Here is a 24,119-nt window from a genome sequence, read left to right as displayed (position 1 = left end):
AGTTGTACATACAAGCATCATTTCATATAAGAGAGAACCCAGACTCGGAGACATTCATTACTGGAGCCAATAGATTAGGTTTTAGAGTTGGGGTTTTATGAAAGAACCATACTCTATTCTACAGGTCTACAGGTCTATATTCTCTCCATCTCTATGTTTAGAACATAGACTACTGCCAGGGCCAGACCTCACTTATACCTCACTATTCCCTGAAGCCAGCATAGTTTTGAATGAATGAGGGGCTCCTAATAGCAAACTTCCCAGACTCCACTACCTGTTTAACAGCTTCTGCCCTGCTGAGAGGTGGCTGTGGGCTGGGCTTCAGGTCTGGCTGGACTGCAGAGATCCACGCTTGGCACTGCTGCAGAGTGTCTTGCCTGCTGACGTGCTTCTGAAGTTCATATTCCAAGCTGCGGTATACCTGAGACACAACAGAGTTGAGATGTGTAAGTTGACTTCTGTCTCTACAAACATTATAAATAAATAACCATGTTGAGCCAGTCCAGTTAAATCCCCAGGACTCCCTGGCATGGTGCACATATCCAACATGGTTGCATGGGTTTCAAAATGCAATGGCCACAGCCCACTTTATAATTCCTTGATCTATTCACATATAATAATGTCACATATAACAGGTCCAGTGTTCATATATGGGGCAAAATGTGTCAGAGCACATTCTGTATTCTCAAGAATACAAGCCAGGGGTTCTGGAAGCTTTCCCTCTGTATCATAAATACCAGAGTTTTTATTTAAACTAGGAGCTAAAAACAAAACCTGAGTCACCATCTTTAAAAGACAACCAAACTTTTCTAATTCTGATGCTCTTCTGGAAATAAATAATAGCATATGGGGATGTGGAGGCGTTTTTGAGGTAGGCATTGCACCAAGGAAGCTATATCAATAACAACAGTTCAGGGACCAGGGAGATGGCTCAGTGGTTGAGAGCATTTGCTCTTGGAGAAGCCCCAGATTTGGTTCCAAGGACCACATGGCCCACTCACAGCTATCTGTAAAGCAGTCCCAGGGGATGAGAGTTGTCCCTCTCTGCAGGCACCATGCATGTACATAGTACAATACATACATTCGGGCAAATCACTCAAACACATAAAAACAAGGAAGTCTAAAAGGTTTAAAACCACCACAATTGGGATTCCTTCATACATTTTTTTTTCTAGTATGACTATTCAATTAATTTGTTTTCAACCATTTGACCAACGTGGCTATGTGAGGTCACGTGAGCTCAAGGGTAGCCTGTGTAAGTTAGAAATCCTCATTTCAAAAGGAAAAAAAAAAATATGTTTTCAAGGTGAATTTTTCAAGTCTAAAGAATCAACTAATATCATCTACAGTTTATTTTTTCTCTCATTATAAATACAAATTAATCTCTCTTTTCCAGTGTTATTTCATTACATCCTTCTGGATAGCCTAATAACAAAAGTACACTATAATACTTCAAAAACAGAAACATTGGATATAATTTTAAAAAATCCTACAATAGGTGTGTGGTGGTACATACCTTTAATTCTATCAAGCTGGAAGGAAAAGCAGGCAGATCTCTGTGAGTTGGAGGCTAGCCTTGCCTACATAGTGAGTTCTATGCTAGCCAGGGTTACACAGTTAAGACCCTGTCTCAAAAACAGCAACACACAAAACAAAACAAAAAAAAACCCACCGCTATCAACAACAACAACAAAGAAATCAAAGATCAAAATAATAAAAACCCAAACCTACAACAATACATATCAACTTGTTTACAATACTGGTTTTACTAAAAGAATAATTATTCATTGTAGATTTATTTATATGACATTGAGAATGTAGTTTTGTAGAAATATACCTATTAAAGTCTAATTCAAACTGACATATATGTATTCTACTTCTTCAATTTTTTATACACAAAAATGACCAAAAATATTGACTTAAAGTAGAAGCCGGGCTTCAACATATTAAAAAATCAATAATGGCAAAATTAAAAAGCACTTATTTTAGTGCTACAAAATGAATGGCAGACTATAGGGAAGTTTTGATGGTGTGTAAATGAGTATAAATTGCCAGTGTAACTTTTCATTTTGTTTGTTTGGAGACAGAGTCTATACTTTGCAGCCTAGGCTTGCCTTGAGCTTGTGGCAATCATCCTGTCTAAACCTTCCAAGTGCAGGGTTATGGGCACGATCCATCACACCCAATTTACCAAACAACTTTTTAACTGTTTTTCTCTCTCTGTCTCTCCTCCTTCACCCCCCTTCCTCCTCCCGAAACAGGGTACCAAATCACTCAGGCTGACGCGGAACTCGAAATACAATGTAGTATGGATAACTATGACCTTTGGACACTGGATTCTATTTCCATAATGCTAGGATTACAGACATGTGACACCACTCTTGATTTTTATGTCCTAAGGATCAGATCCATGGCTTTATGAATGCTTGACAGGCACTCTACCAAGTGAGCCACATCCAGAGCCTAATATATTTTCATAATTAACTCTATGTTAAAAAGATTGGATGGAATGGAATGTCTGAATTTCCAAGCTTCCTCCGATGAAGTGGATGCCTGACATGTTTGTTTTGTGAAAAAAAAAAAAAAAAAAAAAAAAAAAAAAAAAAGCTGTGAACTCTGTTTTCCTACTTCCTGTCTGGCAAAACACCAAAACTATTCCAAAGACTCCAGCATCCATCCTTTACCTAGTCTCCCTCTTCAGTCCATTACTGCATGGACCACTCTGGACCACTCACCCTTTGGGCTGTGCTGCAGATGGCTGAGTAACTGTCCTTTGTGCCCTGCAGGTGAGCTTGCACACTCTGCTTCTGCTTTGCTTGCAGGTGGTCCGGGCACTGGCCAATCAAAGTGTCACCTTTGGTTCTAAGGTTGTCTAGACGGTCTTCAAATCCTGCTATTTCTTCCATCATTGCCTGCAAAAAACGAAGAATGTAGAGAGCTCCCAGAATTCCATTCTTAGCTTGAAACAACCTCTTTATTAAGCCTCAAGTTTAAGATCTAATTCCACTGTCTAACAAACCTTTTTAAAAAGTGTTTTTTTAAATTTCTCTTGGTTATGCTTTAAGTGAAAAAGCACATTTGTATTTCAGTAAGCCACAGATAGGAAGGGTGAATAATTTATGGATTAGTCACATGACAATGAAGTGATTTTTTTTTTTTTAAGACCATAGTGTGTTTATGCCTGGTTTCAGAGAGGTATCTGTAATGGTAATGCAGCCAGGGTAAAAGAGGTGGAGGGGGAGAGGGAGACCACATCCTGAGATTACTGCAGGAATGGGCTATCTTCAGGGTTAGTATCTGTTCTAATTAGTCTTTGTTCTACATGACACAAACTAGGGTCATCTAAGAAGGAATATCAGCTGAAAAAAATGCCTCTATGAAATTGGTCTCTGGGCAAATCTATAAAGCATTTTCTTTTATTCTAATCAAATCTATCTAATCAAGCTAATGTTGATGAGGGAGGGCCCAGCACCAGTGGGGCGGGGCCACTCTCGGCAGGTGGTCCTGAGATGAATAGGAAAGCAGCTGGGCAAGCCATAGAGAGCAAGGCAGTCAGCAGTGGTCCTCTGGTCTCTGCTCCTGCACTGAACTCCTGGTCCTTCATGATGGAGTAAGGATGATAAGCTTCGAGGTTTATCATAGTGATAGGATACAGAACAGGACAGTACATTTTTAGAGCCTAACAGAAAATGTCAGCGCAGTTGCTCATTTCCCATCCATGTAACGATCATCCACAACCACACTTAACTTCCAGCATCAAGAAAGATCAAGAATGTTCAGGGAGGGCTGCTCAAAGATTAGTGGTTTTCTATTCTTATTTGTGAGGGGGAAAGTTCCCTCTGACAAAGAGGCTGATGGCTTTCATGACACACCACAAGGTATTGATCCCGTCATGGACAAATTATTTCTCATTAAGATCAAGGCATATGATCTCCAAAGATCATTCCATAAAACGGTCTGCATGCCATCTGTCGCCAGTACATACAGTTACTAAGAATACAGACCTACAAAGATAAGAAAGTCTATTGCTGTTTCTGATTCACAGAAAGGCATTCCCTGTGATTTCCAGCACAGTTATGAAGTGAGATGTGAGAAGGACAAGCTGCCCCAGAGATGCTTAGGTCCCTGCTAGGAAAGGTGGGAGGCTGGGCTAGAATGCAGACTGACTCCTAGCCCTGTGTCACACATTTGGCATATATTTCTAAAGCCAAAGGAATCCCTCCCTTTGCTAAATGATCCATGCAGACTAAACTCAGAGGCAAAAATCTACGAGTTCAACTAAAGTGCAACGAAGTATTCAGAAGCCTGGTGCTGAGATTTGAGTATTCTTTATTCTCTCAGGTATCTAGTTCAGTGGTTCTTGTGGTGGTTTCAGTAGGAATGGACCCCATAGTGTCATGTGTGTTGATGCTTGGCCCACAGGGAGCAGCACTATTAGGAGGTGTGGCCTTGTTGGAGTGGGTGTGGCCTTGTTGGAGTGGGTGTGGCCTTGTTGGGCTGGGTGTGGCCTTGTCGGAGTGGGTGTGGCCTTGTTGGAGGAAGTGTGTCACTGTGGGCCAGGCTCTGAGGTCTCTTATGCTCAAGTCTGGTCAGTGTGTCTCAGTCTTCTTTGGCTGCCTGCTGACCTGGATGGAGAGCTCTCAGCTCCTCCCCCAGCATCATGTCTGCCTGCCGCTGCCATGCTTCCTACCATGGTGATAATGGACTAGATCCCTGATACCGTAAGCCAGCCCCAATTAAATGTTTTCCTTTAGAAGAGATGCTGCGGTCATGGTGTCTGTTCACAGCACTAGAAACCCCTGATCAAGACAGCGCTCAATTGTCAGATGTACTGGAGACTCACACCAGGTTCTTGAAGCAGCCATAATTCAGAGTTGCACTTGAACACAGATGTGTATGCACATAAACATGCACACACGTGTGCACACACATACATGTATACTTACACACACATGTGCATACACACACATACACACTGGCAGGACGATCAAAGCCAGCCTGTGGTGAGATTAGCGGTACCTTATGATGGGCAAGCTGCTGGGTAATGGTCTCCAGGCTGCTCGTCTCCAAAAGGTCAGGTGCCACCAGGCGGCCAGACATCTGCAGCAGCCATTTTTCTACCTCTTGAAGCTCAGTGGTATAGTCTTCGTGGTCTCTGACTTTTGATTCCAGACTGAAGACTCGTTCCTGCAAAACCAGGTGTGGGTCAGAATTGACTTTTGAGCCCCAAACCTACTCAAGTATTGTGCTATATTTAAGGAATTTATAAGGTAGCTAGTAAGCTCGGCAGAGTGAATTGTATCAGAAAAACTACCAGGATGGTGCTGGGGAGCAGTTAGTTCATGGGTGGAGTGTATGGTTAATACATTCAAAGCCATGGGCTTCATCTCCATCATCTAAGAGGAAACTAAGTAGAACCTCATCGAGAATGGGGGGGAGGGGGATCAGGCATTGTGCTACTAAATTTGTCGATGTATGCCAGCCCTTGAGTCTGTGGCAGAGAGGAAGGCGGCAGGCTTCGTCCCGGGGAGTCCGTGCTCCCAGCTGCTCCTTCCTTACCTTTCCTATGCTGCAGAGGTCCTGGAAGTCACTTTGAAGCTTTTGTATCTTGTCCTTTAATGTCTGATCCTGTATCAGTTCCAGAAGTGCCTCACCCTTCTCTTGCACCGAGGTCACGGATGGCTCGTGGGACAGCACCATTTGTTGTAGTGACTTGAATCACAGAGACAAAAACAGGGGAAAAAGCCATCTCATCCAGGTGAACAAGAAGAAAATACACATTGCCTGTGGAAGGCATGACACCACCCACCTCAAAAAGGCCCTGGCAAATATTTATTGAACCAATAAGTACCACAAATTAATGACAGTATATACATCTCAGCATAGCTATGCTAATTTAAAATAGTGTGCGGAGGAAAGCAAAACATGGAATGGCCTCTCAGTAGTGGAGAAGAACATAGAGAAAAACATTTCATTTAGCTAAACTGAACACAGTTCATATTTCTGCCTCCCACGTCATTATATGCAGCAGATACAAATGTCAACAAAAAGCCATGTGAAGAACCATCTCTGAGTTTAGAGGTCATGAAGTCGGCTGTGGATTGAGTTAGAAGTAGCCTTAAATTGAAAACATTTAGCAGCAAACATGCCGAGACAGGCTCAAGACATACTTAACTCTGCTGGACTTTGATGTGAAACGCATCATCTTCAGTGATAAGCTGCCAGGCCTGGTGGGGAGGCCAAGGTACAGCATAGTAGCTAGAAATACCACAAGCTCCCTCAGAAGCAGCTTTGAGTGAGCCAGCACACTGTCTTTCTTAAAGACTATTACTAAACCTTCGAGGTCACGTCAAACCCAGAGGGCCTACAAATCTTTTAAGGTACTGGGCCATGAATTTCATATGTGTATGTGTGTCTCTGTGTGTGTCTATATGTGTCTGTGTGTATATATAAATCTGTCAAGGTACTGGGCCATGAATTTTATATGTGTATGTGTGTCTCTGTGTACCTGTGTATGTGTCTATATGTGTCTGTGTGTATATATGTGTGTATGTGTATGTATTTATGTATGTATGAACATGTATTTCTATCTTGATATCTATGCTAATTTTTCCAGGTGGGTAGTAAAGTGTAAGTCATTCAAGACATATGTCACATGTCAATGGAAGCCAGCTTCAGTGACTATTTTGAAAGTCTGAGCAGACGAATCTAGAACTTTCTCTACTATTTTAATACCTCTTCTATATCTATAGAATGTGTTACTGTTCCTCCAGGAACTAAATTCTCTGGCATTTACCTATTACCTATTACCGATTAGAATTTTTGCCTTTAAATTATCTATTTCATTTTCAATTTGCTGTAGGTCAGATACAAAGAAGACCAGGGAAACCAAAAGAAAATTTAAAAAGTAGAACAACAACAGACATGACAAGATGGAGTAGATGTATTGTGAGTGACAAAGGTCACATCTGAGAATCATATAGTCATGTTACAGGAAAAACTTGCAAAAATATAATATTTTTAAGCTTATGATCTTGTACTTAGCTCATTCCTAGTGACTTTCAGCTGCATGAGGCTCTCAGGTTGGGGGTTAAATATTCCTGAGAAGATGCATATCTATCTGTACCATAAAGGTGTCCATTGATTGATTATGCCAATTTTTGAATATCAGTTCCTAATAGGAAAAATAATGCCAAAGCAGTATATTTAGCCAAATATAGCTTCAGAAGTCATCAGGAGAGAGGATGCAGGTGGGTACACTTCAGCACTGCAGGATCAATAACTCTTCCATTCGGTCCCTGCCTGATGTATACACGTACGTGTGTCAGGGGTTAGCCAGGCGCTACCTTGTATTTGGACAGCTGTGCTTTTTTCTCATATAACTCCATTTTAGGTTCTTCGGGCATGCGCAGGGTTTCCTGGTATTCTGTCATCCACCGGGTCAGCACTTTGTATTTATCTGAGAACTCTTTGGCTAAGTGAAGGCCCTTCTCCAGGCTCATGTGCTCCTTCCTGACAGTGCTCGTCAGGTTCTTCAGCTGCTCCATGTGGGCCTGGATCTCCTTCCTCAGCGCCTCAGCCTCACTCTCCTCCAGGAATTTCACGGCCCTCTCCCCTTTCTCTCGAGCTGATTTCAGCAAACTGTGGCCCTTCTCCATGTCTTTTAATAAAACCTGAGAAATAAAGTGGGTTACTATTGCTGTGACAAAACACCATGACCAAAAGCGACTTGGGGAGGAAGGGGTTTACTTCACCCACAGTTCTATACAAGAGTTCATCATTGGAACTAGTGAGGACAGGAACCTGGAAGCAGCAACAGATGCTCAGTCTGCTTTGTTATAGAACTCAGAACGACCAGCCCAGGATGGCCCCGCCCACATTGGGCTGAGCTCTTCCCTGCCAATCACTAATTAAGAAAATACCCTACAGGCTTGCCTACAGCCCAATCTTATGGAAAGACATTTGCTCCACTAAGGTTCCCTCCTTTCAGATGACTCTAGCTTCTCTTAAGTTGATATAAAACCAGCCAGGACAGAACACAAGTGTTCAGAAAATACAGAATCTTATTCCCTGTAAAGAAAAGTTTCCAGGTTCTATTTGAAGTCATTCTGTACTTCCTTAAAGTTTATTTCCAGATTGGACCTGTCAAGGAATCTAATGCTCTATTCCTTAACAGAGGATTTAAGTATTGATTAATACATCATTTCCAAATCACAGACTTCAAAGGGAACCCGATGTGGCTTTTATCCTTAGAAAACTCCCTGTTAATGCACCAGGATATAATAAGAGCAGTTTTAAAATCTAACTGCCAGGCTTTGTGTCATTAAGATCAGGAGAACAGCTGCACATAGGCCATTCAGACAACGACGAGCCATCATACATAAGTGGAATCAGCTTTGGCCTCAAATCACGTATAAACATATTTGGATGAAATGGATGAGCTGAATGTCATCAATCACTTGGCGTCAGAAAGAGCACACATGCTTCTAGATCTACACAGGGATGGGGTGGGGTGGGGGCTGAGGATCATGGAGAAGGAGGGGAGAGAGGGGACGAGCCAGAAGGATGCATGCCTACCTCCAATGTCTTCAATTTTTTCCCCATCATTGCTTCATCCACTTTATCAATTTTGGTAGCCACATTTTTGAAGTTTTTATGAGTGGAGCCATACCAATCTGAATAGGAACTGAGGGATGATTCTGTCTCCTCCAGACACTGGATTTCCTCTTCTAAAAATTTTATTTGCTCCTGTGAAAGTAAAGAGAAGATTGAACTGCAGATGAAAGCCCTGAGTCCAGGGCCACTGTGGACAGTGGGCATCTTCAGCTGAAGTTGGAAAGACCACTTTGGTTCAAGATGCCCCTTGTAAGCAGGACGGAGAGGGGGCAGCTCACCAGCACTTGGAGCAGCAGGGCCTGGTACCGGGAAGTCAGCTGGGTGGCCTGGCAGCCCATCCTGCTGCTCACGTGGCTCTCATCCAGGATCTCCTGTGCTCTGGTTCCCACCTCCTCAACCTCATCTCTGTGTGCTGACAAGTCTTCATGCCACTTCTGAAAGGATGTACAAAACCAGAGACAAAGAAACTCAGACCTGGACATTTTTAAATAAGACAAATACTGTATGTATCTTCTGGAGAGAACATGATTTCTGCATGTGTTTATGAGTATATCTATTCTGAGATGCAGTCTTTAAAGAGTATCAGATATACTCTTTGTGGAAAGTTATGTCACAACAGTGCAACAGCAATTGTATACTTACGACTCTGGGTATTTTCTTTGTCTTTTATACTTTGGTTCAAATGCTTGTTTTTTGTTTGTTTGTTTGTTGGTTGGTTTTTAAAAAGTGTTTCATGGCTCCCTTTTCAGTTTAATTGATTTTAAATTGATGAAATGATGAAAACTAACCACCAAGGCCTATGTATCATTTTGAATATGGGAACAACTAAAAATTAGAATGGAACTAGTTATGAGTTATTAACTTAAGCGACTATGTTAGACCCCTTTCATATCATACCATCATTGTAGAAGATGGCCATTTATATATATATTTTATAAAAGTATAGCAGTAGACATGGTAAGTAAATACAATAAGTTTGCAAAACTGTATTCATTTTTAAAAATAATTTTAAAAATAGATTACTAATGTGTATGTGCTTGCAACATGTGTGGAGGTCAGAGGAACACTTTAGAGTGGTTCTGATCTTCTGGTGTGGGTCCTAGTGACCAGGTTCAGGTTGTCAGGGACCTGTAACAAGCATTTGTGCCTTTTGAACCATCTTACTGGCCCAGCCCAGAACCATATTCTTTTACAGATGAACCTAAGAAGTTCATTGAGAGAGAGAGAGAGAGAGAGAGAGAGAGAGAGAGAGAGAGAGAGAAAGAGAGAGAGAGAGAGAACGAGAGAGAACTGTTGCATTTACTTTAGATGTTCTAGGTAAACATGGTGAGAACTCAGAAGACAACCACCTTAGACATAGTTCCTAAATGTTTTCGTGGAATGGACTATGAACTAAGGGAAGTGACTTGCTTTGACAGGGCTCAGGAATTCCCCCGAGTTGCACCTTCAGCTGAAGCAACTGGATCTCCTTGGCAGATCGGCTGCTCTGGCATTCGCTCCTGACACTCATTTTCTCCTCCATTCTTTTGAGCCACTCGTCAGCTTGCTGGAACTTCTGCTCCATCAGCCTCAGTTTGTTCACAACGTTGTTGAACTGTGTCCGGGTCTCAGCCAGCCTGTGCTGGTAAACCTGCCAGTCCTGACGAAGAGACTCCAGCACTCTGTCTTCTGCCTGGGGGAGGCCTGACAGGATCACATCCTCCCTGGTATGAAGTACTGAGTTCAGCAGGGCCTGACCCTCAGCACAACGCACTTGAAGCTCCTGCAGGGAAAGGGAAAGGGCATCACGTCTTGCTTGCAGTTCACATTAGTCAGCATGTCTCAGCTAAGTTAGCTGCTCCAGCTTAGAGTTCACATGAGACAAATGTGATTTTATTTTGCCCTATTAAGAAAATACTCCTGTCCAAAGGAAGAACAGGGACAAACAATGGAACAGAGAAAATTGGACCAAAAAATGGGAGGAACCGGGGATGGTCCCATCTAGGAATCCACTGTGTCTGCAGACACCAAACTCAACACAGTTGCCGTGGTCAAGGTGCTTGCTGAGAGGAACCTAGTGTGGTGGCAGTTCCTTGGGAGGTCCGGGCAGCAAGTGACCAATGTAGATGTGAATGTTTGGAGCCAACCATCAGACTGAGCTCAGGGACCTTGGTGGGGGCTAGTGGAAGGACTGGAAGAGTGGAGGGGGATTGCAACCCCATTGGAAGAACTACATAGGCTGGCCTGACCACCCAGTTCTCCCAGGGACTAGACCACCAACCAAAGTGTGTACCTGGAGGGATCCAGGGCTCCAGATACATATGTAGCAGAGGATAGCCTTGTCTGACAGAAATGGGAGGGGAGGCTCTTGGTCCTGGGGAGGTTTGATGCCCCAACATAGGAGGATGCTGGAATGGTGGGGCAGAAGAGTGTGGGTGGCTGGAGGAGCACCCTCATACAGGCAAGGGGAGGGGGAGGGTGGCTGTGGCATTGAGGGCTTGGTGAAGGGGTAACTGGGAAGTGGGATATCATTTGAGATATAAACGAATGGAATGATTAATTTAAAAAGAAAGAAAGAAAGTGCATACTGAGAGCCCTTCCAACCAACTGTCTATGGGCTTCACTGCCTCCCACTACCTGGGACAGGGGAGGGGCAGAGGACAAGCCCCCCGGGGTCTTTAAACCTAAGCCAGAATTAGATAACTAGGTACCCAGACAGGGGTAGGGTAGACATGAGAGGTCAGAAGTGGGGCAGAGGCTGCAGAGATGGCTGAGCAGTTAAGAGCACTGACTGTTCTTCTAGAGGTCCCGAGTTCAATTCCCAGCAACCATATGGTGGCTCACAACCATCTGACATGGGATCGAATGTCCTCTTCTGGTGTGTCTGAAGACAGCTACAGCGTACTCACATAAATAAATAATAAATAAATCTTAGAGAAAAGAAAATGTATACTTAACACTGGATGTTGCCTTCCTAAATCTGCAGAGAGGTCCTGATAATCTCCCAGTAAAAACAATAATTCCTCAACTAAGTTTCTAAAATTTGATTGTTTTTTCAGCCCGTAGCAAAAGTAGTCATGAAAAAATAAATCGCTGTTGCATAAAACAATAATGTAGGCTTATTACAGCTCAGACTCCTAGACAAACATTCATGGCTGCTGGCTTTGGCATTAATGGGGGGCTATAATTGCTGCTGAGGAAGGAAGTGGAGATCCTTCTTGTGCTAACTGGTGGGAGTCCGCTTCCAGGACTATACTCTAGGGAATGAGGTAGCCAGAAAAATTGCACCAGTGCCTTTTGTAGGCATCTAGCCCTGGGAGGCTGAATCACTATACAACCTACTGGCTGTTTCCAAGGGCAGATATATGCCCTAGACCACAGTATGTGCCTTGAAAATTCGCCCTAAACAATTGAGTGTGAACAGATCTTAAATAGCATGTGTTGCTTTTTATACAAATGCCAGATTCTTAAATATTCTGACCAAATGGTATATACTTTAAATTATATTCATAAGAAATAAATCCATGTTGGTGAATGATATGATTATCTGCAATAAAAATCACCATGTTAAAAAAAAAATCACACCATGAATGTTAAAGGTAGCCACACGGTTAGTCAAAATGTAATAATACGGATGGCCATTTAGCTCAATAAGGTACAAAGTCAGCATGCAAAAGGGCCGACTTTCCATCCCTAGTACCATACAAACAAATGAAAAACCAATGGAACAAAACTCGTGCCATGGTGTACATACATGAGCCCAGTATTCACAAGAGACCAAGGCAGGAGGATTACCAATCTGTGAGCAGCTTAGGGTATAAGGCAGGTTGAAGGCCATCCTGAACTATCTAGAAAGACAGGATTACCAGGAGTGATCCTGTTCCTAAAAGAGAGGTCTATACTGTTGCCTACAGTCATTTGAAACTGACAGCATGTGATGCCTTTTACAGAAAGTTACAGTGATCTCACATGCTACAAAGTCACACAGCACCTTTCCCACAAGTGCACTGTCTGTGTTGGAGTGCTGTGCTGTGTCCTTGTGTGCACATGACACAGGACAATGCACATCTGCATGTCAACCATACAAACATACAAGATTTATTTTGAATTTTTTTTAATACTTTTTCAAGGTGATGTACACACTTTGCTAAATTTGCGTATTTTTTTTTCTTTCTGAAATAAATACTTTAGGTTTTGTAGGTCTCAGGGCAGTGCTGTCATTACTTAATCCTGTTAGTGTGGCACTTATGCAGCCACAGACAAGATTAACGGGTGTCACCGTCCCTGTGCTTATAAAACTTTTCTTAATGCACAGACATTGTGGCCACAATCTGTAGTTATCTGATACCTAGTCTAATCTCTAATTTTTTGGGTTTTTTCTTTGTCTTTTTGAGACAAAGTTTCTCTGTAAAACAGAGCCCTGTCTATCCTAGACTTACTTTGTAGACCAGGCTGGCCTCATTCATAGATACATGCCTGCCTCTGCCTCCAGAGTGCTGGAATTAAAGGCATGCAACACCATGTCTCTCTCTCTCTTTCTTTCTTTCTTTCTTTCTTTCTTTCTTTCTTTCTTTCTTTCTTTCCTTCCTTTTTCCTTCCTTTTTCCTTCCTTTCCTTTTTCCTTCCTTTTTCCTTCCTTTTTCCTTCCTTTTTCCTTCCTTTTTCCTTCCTTTTTCCTTTCTTTCCTTTCCTTTCCCTTCCTTCCTTCCTTCCTTTCATTTTTAGTTTATGTGCATTGGTGTTTTGTCCATATGTATGTCTGCGTGAGAGGTCAGATCCTGTGAAACTGAACTCACAGACAGTTGTGAGCTGCCATGTGGATGCTGGGAATTGAACCTGTGTCCTCTAGAAGAGCAATCAGTGACTTTAACCACTGAGCCATTTTCTCCAGCCTAATCTTAATTTATCTCTGCTCCCACATTTTATAGAAACAGTTTTATCTATTATATAAACTATCCTTTTACAAGCTATATTTTCATCTATCCAATATATCAAGTATTTATGCCAAAGGGAAAGCATAGTTTGATATTTGAGTGTGGATACATGTTCCATGACTCAAATTAGACCCTCAGTTTATATAAAGTGATCGATGGCTATAGTCTATAAAATTGTGATGTGTCTAACATCTAATACTTCTTTGCTTTATGAATTGGTAAACTGTTTAAGGTTTTCTTACTTTTTATCTACTCTCACCGCAATTGTATGGCACCGGAGAGGCTGTCTGTCTGATGACACCTAGTAGCAGATTCCAGGTACCACTGGGTATGGGTTGGAGGACATATGGAGCCTAGAGAAGCCTACTGTGGTGTAGCATGGAGTTCAGATGCTCCACTGCTAGCTCCTGCCACCACCATGTGCCTTCGTCTTCAGCGTTTGTGGAGACTCCAATCAGAGAGTGTAGAAGAAACACTCGGGCGGCAAGGGCCTGGAGTTAGGTTTGAGCCATGCTCATCTGACTGAACTGACCCAAAACAAGAGAAGCATCTAGGCAGGAACTTGCTCAAATCCTGCACAACAACTTTAAGAGCTCAGCCTTTGCTTCCCAGAGTGTCTGGAAGTGGGAAGAGGGCTATTTAAGGGAAACAATGTCAACTGCTCTCATGTGAGTGGTAACAGCTGTTGGGTGTCGGGAAGCCTGTACTATGGAGACAGAGATAGGGATATCCTGAGTTTTAAGGCAAGACGTGGTTGTATAACAGGACCCTGTCTTAAACAATAACAACATGAATAAGTACACACACAGAGAGAGAACAGCCAAACCTATAAGGTCTCATAGATCAGAATACTTACTATTCTAAGGCAGGATAGATGAGACCATTAAGTCAGTTGGTGAAAATCTCATTTGCATATCATCTAGTATTTATTTATCTTGTGAACAGGTCAGATATTTAAGCAAGATAGAGATTCTCCTCATTGAATTCTCACAACCGTGTGACAAAAACAGGGTGAGATTAGGTTCTTTAGTGTCTGAAGTCACCTAGCAACAGGTCCCATGGAGAATTAGAGTCTAAGATTTCTAACCTTTACCTGTTCACTTGGCATTATGCAACACTCCTTGAAACTCAGCAGGTCATGGAAGTTGCATACACCAGGGATATCCATGAGAGTCTCTGCTCTTCCTACCTTGTTCTAGCTGTAAGGACAGCTTGCTCATCTCGAGACAATTCTATTTGGGGTTAGCACCATGTTAAGAAGTCCCAGTATACTCCCTAATGGGACATGGGGGTGGTCTTACCAGCCTTTTGCAACTCTTTGTTGTCTATTCCTACTAGCCTTTTCATGGAGACCTCTCTGATCCCTACCTAACTCTGCAGGTGGGAATGATTAAGGGTTCAATGCTGGCATAGGATCCTTTGCATTAGTCTATTACTGATTAATACTGTCCTTAACCCGTTGTGTACAGTAATCTCGTGGGTTTGTTTCCATCACTAAATTGTAAATTCCTCAGTGGCTGGAATTAATGCCCAAGCCATCTTTATGTACTCTAGTTTGTGTTGTATTTGCTTTGTGTTGGGTGCCACAGAACTATGCAAAAGAGTAAGGACATAGACTATGACCACTGTACCCAGTCTCTCTGACATATTGCCTTGGGCTGCAGCCCACTGCAACCCACTGTCCTGAGCATCCACACATCTCTTCGCTCCTCCAACTTCTTCTTCTAGAACTCTTTGCCAAACCCTAGAACTTCAGGACTGCCAGAGGTTTCGATTGACGCCAGGTAGCTACAGAGCATGCTCTCAGTTTCACTCAGGACTTATCGAATTTTGTTGGTTCCTGATGTTTTATCCTTTATCTGAAACTGTCCTTTTGAGAGCGACAGGTGGGCGTGTCAATCAGCCCTGAGCACTAGATCAGTAGCTACTGCCGTCAGAGGCCACCCTGGTAGCTGAACAAGTCTTCCAAGACCTGGTTTTGTTGGTTTAAATTGCCCAACAAGTGATAGGAACAAGAATGTTCCAGATCAAGCCTCACCTTAACTGAATGTGTATCAGCTCTCTGCAGAAGGTCACATTAATTTCCCATCACTTGAAATTATTGCTTCTTTCTCATAGGAAGGAACCATTTGGTTTCTGATAGAATTACCTGAAGATCCCGTAATGTTGTCTCATGGGCGTGGGTGTCACCCTTAAGAGCTAAGCATTGGTCAAGTTTCTCTTGTTCTTGCCCCAGCCAACTTTCAAATGCTTTTAGGTCTCTCTGATACTCTTGGTGAAGGCGGACCAGCTTTTCCAATTTTGTCACTGCTTCCTGTCATCAGCATTTAAAATGAGTAAGAAAAAACATATCACCGAATGCAGAATTCACATTTGGAGTTTAATCTTTTATGTTTATTTGTTTGTGTGTGTGTATGTGTGTGAGAGAGTGTGTGTGTGTGAGAGTGTGTGTGTGTGTGTGTGTGTGTGTGTGTGTGTGTAGCTAAAGGACAATTTTTTGAGTCAGTTCTTTCCTTCCAACTTTGGAGTCTGGATCAAACCCAAGTTGTCAGGTTCAGTGGCAAGAACTTTTGTTTGCTGAGATATCTTGTCAGCTACACTTTTGAAGTTTTAGAAAAGCATAATTATTAAATCATCAGAACACAAGTAATTTCCTTTTGAAAAGAACCTTTAAGTTTCCTATACAAACCAAGAACACAAATGGGGACCAATAGAAAGGGGGGTGGATTGGGGCAAATACGTTCAAAATGTATTACATGAAATTCTCAAAGAACTAATAAAAATGGAAAAGATAGTATTTTTCTCTCTAAAGAAAAACATAAGAAAATAGAGAAACAAATATTTAAGTCTGGAAAGACCTCAAAGATCATTTTGAATTAACTACCTGAATGGTGAGTTTTTAATGAAATGTTAGAGGGACAGACCAAAAACAAAGTAAGTTTACTTTTCTTAAAAAGTCACTATGGTTAGCATTGAAAATGGAAATGTTTACATTGTATCTTAAATGAGACTTTGGAGTTGGTGGATTTATTTTTCTGGATTTCTAATAAAATAGAATATGTCCCTAAAAGGCGTTATTTTCCTTGGTGACAAATAGCAAATTCTACAAAATGATTGTTTTCTACTTTATAAAACTCCCATAGTCAGACATCACCCAGAACTTAGGAATTTTCAATACAAAGACCTCTGAAAGTTTTGTAAAAATGTTACATTTCTAGTTGGGTCTTTGTTGAGAAGTAGCTTCCCATCTTAACTCTCAGGCACAATGTTTTAACTGTTTGATTTTGCTAGTAATGTTTTTTAAAACACTAAGGTTCATTTAGCTTGTTTCCCCCTGTTTTCACGAGGTCGTCAGTTCTGAGTGAGTCCACAGGACTCTGGCCAGCCATACCTTGGCCTTCTCTTTGAGGCCTTGGTGCCGTTCTTGCAGATCCTGCAGTTCTAATTGGGTGACGTAATGCTCTGTCATGGCTGCCCTCTTGACTTCAATGGTCTCCAGCAGGCTGCCGTGACTCAACACTTCCTCATTTAATAGCTAGAGAATGAAAAAAAAACAATAAAATGAATAATTCATGCATAAGCATGACAATCATCTTGGGCAAATTAATGGTTTCTAACTGTACTGGTAACAAATGACCATTATCTATCCATCCATTCACCTGGATTATACGTGTGTGTGTGTGTGTGTGTGTGTGTGTGTGTGTGTGTGTGTGTGTAAAATCTGCATATAATGTTTCAATATATATGTCAGATCTGGTCCAGAATGTCTCTGAGACTTTAATTCCCAATTATCTACTTTCTATTTTTTGAATATTTCAAATTTCTTATATCTATGAATGGCCTTCTGATATCTACCCTGCCACCATTCTGTCTTATCAGGCCTTCTTTCCTCAGCCATTTTTTAAAACAGTCAATGCCACCCTACCCCTACCCCACATTTCAAACAGACACTTTAGAACATTGGAAGGAGTCTCTAGTTCTCAATATCTACACCAGGCCACTCTTAACTTTTAATCATGTTTTAACAGGAATTTCTTAGACAGAGGTAAACTCTGAGAGAAAGACTAGGGCAAGCTGGGATATGGAGTCTACTGGAGGCCTGAACCCAGTGCAAGAGACAGAGCCTGCACGCTCCCCCAGATCACCTCCTAGCACCCTCCACTGCTGTCCAGCTATCTTCATCCCACAATGCACCAGAACCTTTCCTTCCTCAGCCTATTGACATGATAGAATTCTGTTTTCGATTCCTTCCAGACTACTCTTTGTTTTCAATCATTTAGGGCACTGTCTGCCCGTCTCCTGCTTCAGAAACCTCTTGCTTATCCCTCTGCCCTGATCCCAAATAATCTATGTTAACCCTTTCCAAATCAGTGTCTCACACCATGCAATATCATTGTGATATCTCCTTTTATCATGACATCTCCCAGTTTTAATTATGTACTTAAGTACTTATTAGTGAGTATACACATCTCTATTAGAATACAACATTCACTTGCTAACTTACAAACTCCGGAGGGAGCTTAATATTATACTATAAACAGTGGGAAACTTGTCAGGAGGTTGTAGGGAACACCTTTAATCGCAGCACTAGGAGGCAGAGGCAGGAGAATCTCTGAGTTCAAAGCCAGCCTGGTCTACAGAGTGAGTTACAGGACAGCCAAGGCTACACAAGGAGACCGCCATCTCAAAAAAGGGAGGAGGGGCCAATGAGGGGCTCTCAGGGGAATGCAATGTTCACCTTTACAGGAGTAGAGCAGCCACTGATCAACAAGAAACAAGATGAGAATCAGGAGCCTTAGAATTCAGGTAAAGCAGATGGGTTGTCAGGAACTAAGTGCTAATATGGAGATGAAAGGGAAGGGTCCTGAGGTGAGGGGGAGGCCAACTTGATCCCTATGAAATGGTGCAAATAGGCAGACATCAAGAGCTTGAAGGATTATCCATGCAGACTACAGTAAACTCAGCTCAAGACATTATTATTCCAGTGAGTATGCCCTGGAGGGAGGTATGTTACCCAGCAAAGGGCTCTAGCATGGCCATGTTTGAATACCACTTCCAAGTGAGAGTTTTAAAACTCTCTATATTTTAAAATCTTTTCATATTGTACTACAACTGTATGATGTTGGACCAAAACTATACAAAAGCAGTAATGTAGGGCCTACAGTTTAGCTCAGTGTCTCAGCGCTTGCCTGGCATGCACGTGCCTGGGTTTTAATGTCCAGCATTGAGGATAAGTGAGCGGGTCAGTAAAAGAATAACAGCGGGTAGTGAAAAGAATGTAAGAAAAAGAGAGCGCATTTACTTCTGACATTAAGAGGTGACACATTTTAAATGGCCTGCATTATGAAACATCGGTGTATATGGTTATATTGGAAAAGAAAATGTCTGCTTCTGAGTTAAGTAACTACAAATAACATCCTACTTTAGAAAGATATTAGAAACTAAGCATGGGGTTTGATTTTCCTGCCTGTGCATTGCTGGTACATAGGTGACGGCACTTTTGCCTGAAGTTTACACTAGAATGCAAGGCAGGTATAATGCAGTTCGAACCTTGGCTTTTCCCAGCGCGGTTACTTTCTCCCGAAGCTCTGTGTGCTGTCTTTCCGATTCGGTCAGGCTGACTTCCACACAGTCCAGCCAGCTGGAGAACTGCCGGACGTCATCCTGATAACTTGTCCACTGTGAGAGTGCTCCTTCCAGCCGACTGCAAGGGGTTGGAAAGAGGTCAGTTCCCTCATGTGAGTATCTCTATGGCTCGGATGTCTGCCGTGTGCATTCGGTCCCCTGCAGCCAGCGGAGCATCCAGAGACCTGGGATAGATAACTGGCCTGGGTTTAAATCTAAATCCCACTTTAAATTTCTGATGGAAATAGCCTCAGAGCAGGGTCCATTTAAATCCAAGCTCCAAAGTGGGGCTTAACACGACCTCTAGAGGGCCCAGGGAACACCATCACTTGGAGAGACTGAAGGCCCCCCAGAGTGGGATGTCCAGATCAAGTCAGAAACCGCACTAATCCCCAGCGGGTCAAACCATAAGGCTATTCGGAGTAGGAAGGACAGAAGACAGTAACTGCTGGAAGGAAGAACAAACATGGGGAAAATAAGCATAGTGACCATTCTGCAAGGAATTTAAAAATCATAAAATCACAATGGAGAATCGGGCTATATTCCCTGAAGTGGTCTAAATATGCAAATGTAATCTTCCCCTTGCAGATAAGTATTTCCTTCAGTCAATACACATATCACATAGTTAATGATGTGGATTATTGAGACTAATTTTTATACTGTGACCAGGTCTTGGCATACTCCTGACAATGGCCTCTCATGGGTTTCCTCAGCCCTCGTACTGCAGAAAACTGCCCCTGAACTTCCGGGTGCTGGATACTGGATCTTTCAGGCTGAGGAGATTCCCTGCGTTCTTCTCTATTCCCAGATTGAGAGAAATGCTAACAAGAGTGCCAAGGAACTGTCACCCGTGATGACAGCCCTCAACCCTCTCCTGTGTCCTGGTATCTTCTTTACCAGTGTCTCCACTCTCTCGTCTCAGATGGGACAACTTGGAGATATTAAAACAGCAAGGAGTCAGGGGCTGCAGAGATGGCTCAGTGGTTAAGAGCACTGGTTGCTCTTGCAGAAGTCCTGAGTTCAATTCCCAGCAACCACATGGTGGCTCACAACCATCTGTAATAGGATCTGATGCCTTCTACTGGTGTGTCTGAAGGCAGTGACAGTGCACTTATATACATATAAATCTAAAAAAAATAAAAAATAAAAAATAAAAAAAAAAAGCAGCATGGAGTCACCCAGACAAGGAATTCCAGCTGGGCACTGTGAGGCCGGTTTGATGACATTCCTTTCCTTCAGTCCGTGATGAATGTCCCCTTGAGAGTCCTTCCAAGTGAATCACTTAGATCAAATCTATAAAATATCCCCATTTTATGAAACGTATATGAAAATGTCTATTATCCTTTGGTTTCTAAGCATCAATCAGCAACAAAACATAGGCACAATATTACAGATGAACTGAGAGTAAAGGTCGTACCTTCTAGATTCTTTTGCTCTTTAGAGCTCTTATATAAGGGGCAGGGGGAGGAAGGGCATAAGAAAAAGAGGCAGGGAGGATAGAAATGGAAATAGGAAGTAGGAAGAAGGAAGGGATGGAGGAAAGAGGAATCTAGGAAGGAAGACAGCCACCACTGGAGTATTCTGTCACCTCCAGTCACGGCTCACGGGCACCCGGCATCGCTTCACTCACCTTTTACATCGAATGGCTGCAGACAAGAGGGATTCCCACATATCCTTCATGGCCTGCAGCTGCTGCTGAACAGCAGGGCTGCCTTCCGGAGAGGTGCTCTGCAGAACATACTCCCCCCGGCTCATGATCATTTTCATCTGGATCTCTTTTTCCTGTCTCACTGACAACAGAGCCTGTTTAAAAAAAAACAATAACAAACAAAAAAAAAACAAAGCCTTCATATTTATATATTTAATATCCGTGGCTTGTCACATAGCTCAGAGGCCCTGAAGACTTGCAGGTATCTGAGTAGCCTTTGCATCCTAGTCCTGAGTCTTCCCTGTTCAGTTCCTTCCTTCCACATTTCATTTTCCTGGTTTAACACAGGGGGGCGCTATACATCTCTGGACCCTCAAAGTTCTCAGGACAGAAAGTTCATGTGTATCTAAGTGTAGCCTCCCCATGGAAACGGGCCATCGTGGATCCAGGTTTTCACAGGCACTAGTCCTTTTAGAAAGAAAGGGGAATCTAAAGTCCAAAGTTGCCAGAGAGGTAGTATCTGTCAAAATGTAAACTTTCTGCTCCCTTCCTATCCCTATGGCTGACACCACTAGAGCTCAGCTGAGCCTCTAGTGGCCCTGCGCCTGCATGGCCAGGAAGAAACAGCAAGTAAGCTTGCCCTTAGATATCACACCTGTTCTCCCCGTTAGCTTTTAACCCCATATTCATCTCCCTCAAACCTCCATCCATTCATCTGCACCAGGACATTTCCTCTTTCTTAAAAGTAAAAACAAAATTTTAAAAAGCATTTACTTTTTATAGCCGCCAGCAATACCACCACCACCATCTGAAGTCATCGTCTCCTACACTTCAACCTCAGCAGCAGACAACATAGCTTTGGAGCACAGAGGTCATATTTATTCACATTCATATTTATATTAATTTTTGATCCCTTGGTGTCAAAACAGAGTGCCAATCTAGGCATCGAAGTTACAAGGGAGAGATGGATGAATTAAGATTCTTTTCATTCCAAATGCAAAACAGAATTGGTTATTTCAAGATGGAATAAGAGTTGACCAAATGATACAGGCAGAAAAGTAAATTGAATCAGTGAATTAAATGTTTCACCAAAATATTTTCACGTGTCTGGGATGAAATTTGAAGCTGGCTTCTTGATCACAAATCCCCCCCCCACATTGGTGTCTTTTTATTTTATTTTATTTTCGTAATGTCTGTGGATGAACTTGTTCAGGCTGAAATGAACTGTTGATGCTCAGGGATGAGCATGTTTTGTAAGCAGACGTCCATCCACAGAGCATCTAGACGTGTCATACAGACAGAGGACCACATAGTCATACCAGGCTGACGGAAGATGCAAGAGGAGGCAACGTATAAGTGAGAGGCCTCTCAGTATACACACCTCCAGCTTGAGCATTCTGCCATCCAGCACGCTTTTATCCGACGTGGGGAGGCAGTAGGAATCCAGCATGTGAACTGCATCCGACATCCATTCCTGCAGCTCTTTAATGCCCAGGGAGAACTGGCTGTGCTCAGCGACAGTCCTGTCCAGCCTGGATACTTTCTCCTGGAAACGACAGAGATGGTTTTTCTAGCTGTCAGCTCCACTGAGACTTGACAGCCTGCTGCTATTGGAAACTAACACTTCATCAGAGTCTGCTCAGAAAGGGAGCAAACCTGGCCTCACGGCATGAGGTATGTGGCACGCCTATCTAAATAATGGAAAATCTGTAGAATAGTCAGGTCAAAAGGCATGACGATTGCAGCTTGCTGCCCTACACTGATACACTTGGAGAATCGTCACTTACTTTTTATTCAGCAGAATTTCTTTTTTAATACATATTGGCATTCAATCCACCGTCATCTTTAGCTTTCACATTCAACGGACACCACATATTGTTACAGACCCACACTGCGGATAGTCTTGAAGCATAGCCATTTGATATGTTGCGATAGCTCTAAATAGCTTGTATGGAATATGTATATATTTAGTTGAAACATAATTTTGCACAGGAGTGGAATAGAGTGTGAGGCCTCAGGATACATTTAGAGGACAGAACACATACATCTGCATTTTAGATGACAAGAAAACCTTCATGGCTTCCCTCTTTGTTCACTTCAGGTCATATCCAACAGAGTGGATGAAGACTTTCTACAGTGTTCAAGTTCTTAAACATTCAAACATCTCTTGATTTTTAATATCTAGGCAACTGCAAAGGAGTGAAAAAGGTGTTTGGGAAGGCTTTGCTGTTAGTTTTTGTATTTTGGTTTTAATTTGAGACAGGGTCTTGCTTGTGCTGTCCAGCTTGGCTTTTAACTCATGAAACAGCCCAATCCGGCCTTGAACTTACAGCAATTCCTCTGCCATTACTTCTTAAGTCCTGGGCTTTCAGGTGTGCACTAACACGCCAGTTGCAACTAGATGTTCTTAATCCACTCTAACTTTAGCTATGTGCCAGATTTTCTAAAATCATATGCACATACAAATGGAGACAGTTTACATCAGGACTGTGTGAAGACCCAAATTAGCAGATCAGAAGTAACTTTACAGTAACGTGGACGATGCCACGTCATTTAAAGATCCATATCGTAGAATTCCTAAATGCTAACATCTGAATTTTAAAAAGAAGCAAATGTTACAGTTTGTGCAAGCTTAAAAGAACTGTTCCATTCAAAGGGTCTGTATTACTCTAGTGGGTTTCACCCAGTGAAGTCCTGTGTATAATCCAATACTTTATTCTAAATGTCCTTGAAAGATTTACTCAGGCTAGCCATTGACAATTCCAAACTCTGCTTTGGAGTTTCTTTCTTTTTTTGGGGGGGGGGGGGGCGTGAGGGGTGGTGGTGAGACAGGGTTTCTCTGTGTACCTGATTTCTGGCTGTCCTAGAACTTACTCTGTAGACCAGGCTGGCCTTGAACTCAGAAATCTGCCTGCCTCTGCTCCCAAGTGCTGGGATTAAAGGCGTGCGCCATCACCACCCAGCTGCTTTGGAGTCTTAACTGAAATTATCAGTTAACACATCCTCACCTTCTATATAATGAATACACAAAAGCTGCCTGACATTTTAAAAATTACCCTAGACTTATTCTATCATTCCAATACGTTTTAAACTACTTTCAGGTTCATGTTTTTCTAGTATAATTTAATCTACTACTCTTCAGCACAGAAAACCATGTGATTTGCTTTTGGGTTATGTCTTGAGCCCTGGGAATCAAAGTGGCATAGGACATATCATTTTATTAACGCTGGAAACTGGCAGCGTATTCTGTTTCTGAAACATCCCTGGCTGATTTCACAGAGCCACATTAAGAACTAAGGTAAAAAGAGATGAGTCTG

The 24,119-nt window shown here is 42.4% G+C and overlaps 1 protein-coding gene across 3 annotated transcripts in view; it reads right to left on the bottom strand.

The window, feature by feature from the left end:
- Positions 1-24,119, bottom strand: part of Syne1 (spectrin repeat containing nuclear envelope protein 1) — a 478,529-nt gene that overhangs the window by 197,396 nt on the left and 257,014 nt on the right. For all 3 annotated transcript variants that reach the window (XM_076926749.1, XM_076926750.1, XM_076926751.1), the window contains 13 exons: positions 22,184-22,348; positions 20,785-20,957; positions 19,080-19,233; positions 16,921-17,064; positions 15,679-15,843; positions 10,061-10,378; positions 8,895-9,050; positions 8,578-8,748; positions 7,347-7,673; positions 5,560-5,712; positions 5,020-5,187; positions 2,736-2,912; positions 275-421 (listed from right to left, as the gene is read on the bottom strand). In XM_076926749.1, coding sequence (XP_076782864.1) covers positions 275-421; positions 2,736-2,912; positions 5,020-5,187; positions 5,560-5,712; positions 7,347-7,673; positions 8,578-8,748; positions 8,895-9,050; positions 10,061-10,378; positions 15,679-15,843; positions 16,921-17,064; positions 19,080-19,233; positions 20,785-20,957; positions 22,184-22,348 — 2,418 coding nt within the window. The remainder of the gene's footprint in view (positions 1-274; positions 422-2,735; positions 2,913-5,019; positions 5,188-5,559; positions 5,713-7,346; positions 7,674-8,577; positions 8,749-8,894; positions 9,051-10,060; positions 10,379-15,678; positions 15,844-16,920; positions 17,065-19,079; positions 19,234-20,784; positions 20,958-22,183; positions 22,349-24,119) is intronic.

This window comes from Arvicanthis niloticus, chromosome 28 (genome assembly GCF_011762505.2).
Source record: "Arvicanthis niloticus isolate mArvNil1 chromosome 28, mArvNil1.pat.X, whole genome shotgun sequence".
Taxonomy (NCBI): Eukaryota; Metazoa; Chordata; class Mammalia; order Rodentia; family Muridae; genus Arvicanthis; species Arvicanthis niloticus.
The sequence above is the reverse complement of the archived record's forward strand: the minus strand, read 5'-3'. Positions and strand labels throughout refer to the sequence as shown.